General features: G+C 39.9%; 1 protein-coding gene across 1 annotated transcript in view; it reads left to right on the forward strand.

The window, feature by feature from the left end:
- Positions 1 to 4,786, forward strand: part of CRYZL1 (crystallin zeta like 1) — a 47,840-nt gene that overhangs the window by 16,168 nt on the left and 26,886 nt on the right. Inside the window, exon 5 of the mRNA XM_003797059.3 lies at positions 1,408 to 1,476. Within this exon, the coding sequence (XP_003797107.2) occupies positions 1,408 to 1,476 (69 nt within the window). The remainder of the gene's footprint in view (positions 1 to 1,407; positions 1,477 to 4,786) is intronic.

Here is a 4,786-nt window from a genome sequence, read left to right on the forward strand (position 1 = left end):
GGCAGGAGACTTGCTTGAGCCCAGGAGTTGGAGGTTGCTGTGAGCTGTAATGCCACGGCACTCTACCCAGGGGGACAGCTTGAGGCTCTGTCTCCAAAAAAAAGAAAAGAAAAGAAAAAGTCACAGCTGACAGAATGATATAACGGGTTTGTTCTCATTCCTTCTTAGATCACACAGATCTTTTTTCTTGCTACTCCTATAAAACTAAATTTTCCTTGAAACATTTAATCTGTTTTTAAAAAATGCTCATAATTATTTTTGCAAATACATATATTTACACTTGTATGCTAGATAGTCAGACATGAATAGCATGTGACTTTTGTAATAGTCTTTGATATTTTCATTCCAACGTAGAAGATATAAGCTTAGAAAATATGTATATAAACTTAGAATTGTTTACCCTTGAAGCTGTGGTAGAATAGGTTTGTGAGAAAATTTTCAACAGCTTCTTACAGTATTGCCTCTGATTGAGTTATTTTCCTAGAGAACTGATGATGTGTTTTTTATCATTTTTTCTGTTTGAGAAGTCTGTGGCACTGTGTGTTTTATTACTCAAAAATAATATCAGACTAGCATAAAAGAAGAATGGGATTTTCTTTTATATGGAAACATACTTAGGTATGTTATGGAATTAAACTATGGCAAGGTAGTTATGCATCAGGGACAGTTTTTTTGTTTTTGTTCTTGTTTGTTTTTTTTTTTTTTTCTTTTGAGACAGAGTCTCACTTTGTAGCCCTTGGTAGAGTGCCATGGCATCACAGTGCACAGCAATCTCAAACTCTTGGGCTCAAGTAGTCCTCTTGCCTCAGCCTTCCAAGTAGCTGGGACTACCCAGACCCACCACAATGCTGGCTGTTTTAGAGATGGGTTCTTGCTCTTGCTCAGGCTGATCTCGAACTCCTGAGCTCAAGCAATCTACCTGCCTCAGCTTCCCAGAGTGTTAGCTTACAGGTGTGAGCCTCCGTGCCTGGCCTTATCATCAGGGACAATTTTAACAAAGAGTCTAGGTTCCCCAAGACTCTGACTTGGTTCTATAACATTGGTCATCATCTTTACTATCACTCAGAGGTGAAAAAAGAGATAGAAAAAGAAAGATATTTCAGGGTGGTGCCTGTGGCTCAAAGGAGTAGAGCACTGGCCCCATATGCTGGAGATGGTGGTTTCAAGCCAGCTCCGGCCAAAAACTGCAAAAAAAAAAAGAAAGAAAGAAAGATTTCATAGGTGCTCGTTGCAGAAAATGAATGGTCCCTTTCCTTCCTGCTTCTTAAGTCTGTCCCAACTCCATGCTAGTAATTACTGGAACCTTCCTCAAAATTCCACTGAACAAAATTTATAGTAATACTTACTGGCTTCTCATGAATTTATTTTGGCATCATTTTCCCTTATATTTCTCTTTTTAATTTTTAGGAATTTTGCCATTGGACTCTGAAGACTCTGGACTTTGTGAAGTTGTTAGAGTACATGAGCATTACTTGGGTACGTGACAATTCAATCTTTTGGAGCTCATATAAGTCTTACTTCACTGATGTATGGTGTTTAATAACATTTTAATTTCTTTGACTCCGCCATGAATGGTGTACTATTAGCTGGTCATGTAGATAACAAATAACTATTGGCTGTTCATCTGAATACTTTTAGCTTGTAATTACTATCTGTAAAATTCATATTCAGACTAAGTAGTATATAGAACTTTAAGCTTTACTAACATTGCTCATGGTTAGAGCTTTGAAAAGTGGCTTCTCTCTTGGCTCTGAAATTATCCTTAATCCAAAATTTTAAACTTCTTACTCTTGGTTTGAGCAAAAATGTACAAAATCTAGACAATACATGTAGAATATGAGATAGGAAAGAATCAAGAACATTCTTCTTTGGTTTCTATTGCTAATTATCTTTTGATAACTGTTCACTTTAACTGAAAGGTTTATTTCTAATTTTTCTTACAGTAATTTACTTTTTGAATATTTAAATTTGAGGATATATACACACACATATATTTCATGAAGTCATAGTAAAAAGATGCTGCATATCCTAAGTAATCAGGAAAAAGCAGCTTAAAACAATTAGAGGTATCATTGTGTACCCACTAGATGACAAAAGTTACTAAGTCTTACTATTCTGAATGTTGGCAAGGATATGGAGTAATGGAACCTTTAATGCACTGGAGTCTAAGTTGGTATAAATATGTTAGACAATTTAGCATTATCTAATAAAGGTAATTTTGTATATCTCCCAGACCTAATAATTCCACTCTTAGTTGTGTGCCCTACAGAAGCTTGGTGTGTACCAGGAGGTATACTGCCCAGGAATATATGGCACACCTCCTGGTGAAGGGCTCATCATAATTTGTAATAGGGAAAAACCTGAAAATAGCCCAATGTCCATCATCAGGAGAATAGGTAACTAAAGGTATTTATAGATGGAGAACATCCTCCTAACTAAAGTATCACACAGTAGAAAAGCAAGTATCCAATGTACTTGACATTAATATGAAACCAGTAGATGAATAGCTACACTCCTACATGAGAGAAAAACATAACTACATCCAAATTGGGGGGGTGGTGGTTGGGGATAAGAGCAAGAGAGGGGAGGAGGAGAGGGTTTGGTGTGCTGTCACCTAACAGGCACAATGTATAGGTATATGGCACACCTCCTGGTAAAGGGCTCAACTACAATTTGGACTCTACCTAACAAATACAAACAATATAACCTAATTGTTTGTACTCTTATATCAATCTGAAATTTTAAAAAAGGGAGGGAAGAATCCACACACAAAATATGTATATATTTATAGAATGAATTTCACTTCTATTCAGAAGTGAAAATACATAAATAAAACCTAAATATATTCAAATGGGTGAATCTCACAAACAGGATGGAGTGAAAAAAGCAACTTGCAGAAGAAGAGTCTGATAACATTTATATAAATTTTAAAAACAAAATTAAGCCTGTATTATTTAAGGATATAAAGAAAGGCAGGGAGCACTCTGGGAGGCCAAGGTGGACTGCCTGAGTTCACAGATTCAAGACCAGTCTGAGCCGAGGGAGACCCTGCCTCTAAAAATAGATGGGCTGCTGGCTTGGCACCTGTAGCACTGTGGTTATGGCACCAGCCACATGCACCAAGGGTGGTGGGTTTGAACCCAGCCCTGGCCTGCTAAACAACAATGACAACTGCAACAACAACAAACAATAGCCGGGCATTGTGGCAGATGCCTGTAGCCAGCTACTGGGAGGCTGAGGCAAGATAATTGCTTAAGCCCAACAGTTTAAGGTTGCTATGAGCTGTGATGCCAGGACACTCTACCGAGGGTGACATAATGAGACTGTCTCAAAAACAAACAAACAGGCTGGGCGCCAGCCACAGACACCTAAGGTGGCAGGGTTCAAATCCCCAGCCCGGGCTCGCCAAACAACAATGATGGCTGCAACCAAAAAATGGCCAGGCGTTGTGGCGGGCACCTGTAGTCCCAGCTACTTGGGAGGCGGAGGCAGGAGACTCGCTTGAGCCCAGGAGTTGGAGGTTGCTGTGAGCTTGATGCCATGGCACTCTACCCAGGGGGATAGCTTGAGGCTCCGTCTCAAAAAAAAAAAAAACAAAAACAAAAAAACAAACAAAAAAGGGTGGCGCCAGTGGCTCAGTGGGTAAGGATATCAAGAGTGACAGGTTCAAACACTGCCCCAGCCAAACTGCAACAAAAAAATAGCCGGACATTGTGGCGGGCGCCTGTAGTCCCAGCTACTTGGGAGGCTGAGGCAAGAGAATCACCTAAGCCCAGGAGTTGGAGGTTGCTGTGAGCTGTGACGCCACCACACTCTACTGAGGGCAATAAAAGACTCTGGGATGGCTCCTGTGGCTCAGTAGGTAGGGTGCTGGCCCCATACACCAAAGGTTACAGGTTTGAACTCGGCCCCGGCCAAGCTGCAACAAAAAAATAGCCGGGCATTGTAGTGGGCACCTGTGGTCCCAGCGACTCAGGAGGCTGAGGCAAGAGAATCGCCTGGGCCCAGGAGTTGGGAGGTTGCTGTGAGCTGTTATGCCACAACACTACCGAGGGTGATAAAGTGAGACTCTGTCTCTTAAAAAAAAAAAAAGTGATACTCTATCTCTAAAAAATAGAGAAAAAAAAAAAAAAAAAGCTGAGCTGGCAGGGTGGCTATGCCCCGGCACTGTCCACCAGGGCTAGCCGGTTTAAACCTGGCTGGGCCTGCTAAACAAATAAAAGAAACCAATAGCTAGGTGTTGTAGCCTGTAGTCCCAGCCACTCATGAGGCTGAAGCAAGAAGAGCACTTGAGCCCAAGAGTTTGAGGTTTCTGTGAGCTATGATGCCATGGCACTCTACCAAGGGCTACAAAGTGAGACTGTCTCAAAAAAAAAAAAAGAAAGAAAGAAAAGAAAAGGCAGGGGATAGAAAGTTAGGTGAAGGTTACCTTTGTGAATAAGGGAGGAGAATGTGATCAGAGTATTGCCAATAACAGTACAGAGTACTGTTTTTTATCCTGGGACTCATTATCTTACTCTTCATACTATATAAGATCAAAATATATTCTTTTATGTTGTTGAACTACTTAATTAAATTTTTTCCAGGTTTTTTTTTTTTCTTTAGTAATATAATTCCTAATCAGACCTTTTGGGTGCAGAGGCCAATTTGGATTTTGGTCTACTAAAAATACTGAAATTACTCAATTAAGTCCTATGGTAACTTGAGATAAGCTAGCAAATCTTTGGCATTTCATTTATGAAATTATAAATTTTAAGTAATTTTTATTTAGATACTCACTGTGCCT

The sequence above is a fragment of the Otolemur garnettii genome, unplaced genomic scaffold (genome assembly GCF_000181295.1).
Source record: "Otolemur garnettii isolate 467f Iridium unplaced genomic scaffold, OtoGar3 scaffold00111, whole genome shotgun sequence".
Classification (NCBI taxonomy): domain Eukaryota; kingdom Metazoa; phylum Chordata; class Mammalia; order Primates; family Galagidae; genus Otolemur; species Otolemur garnettii.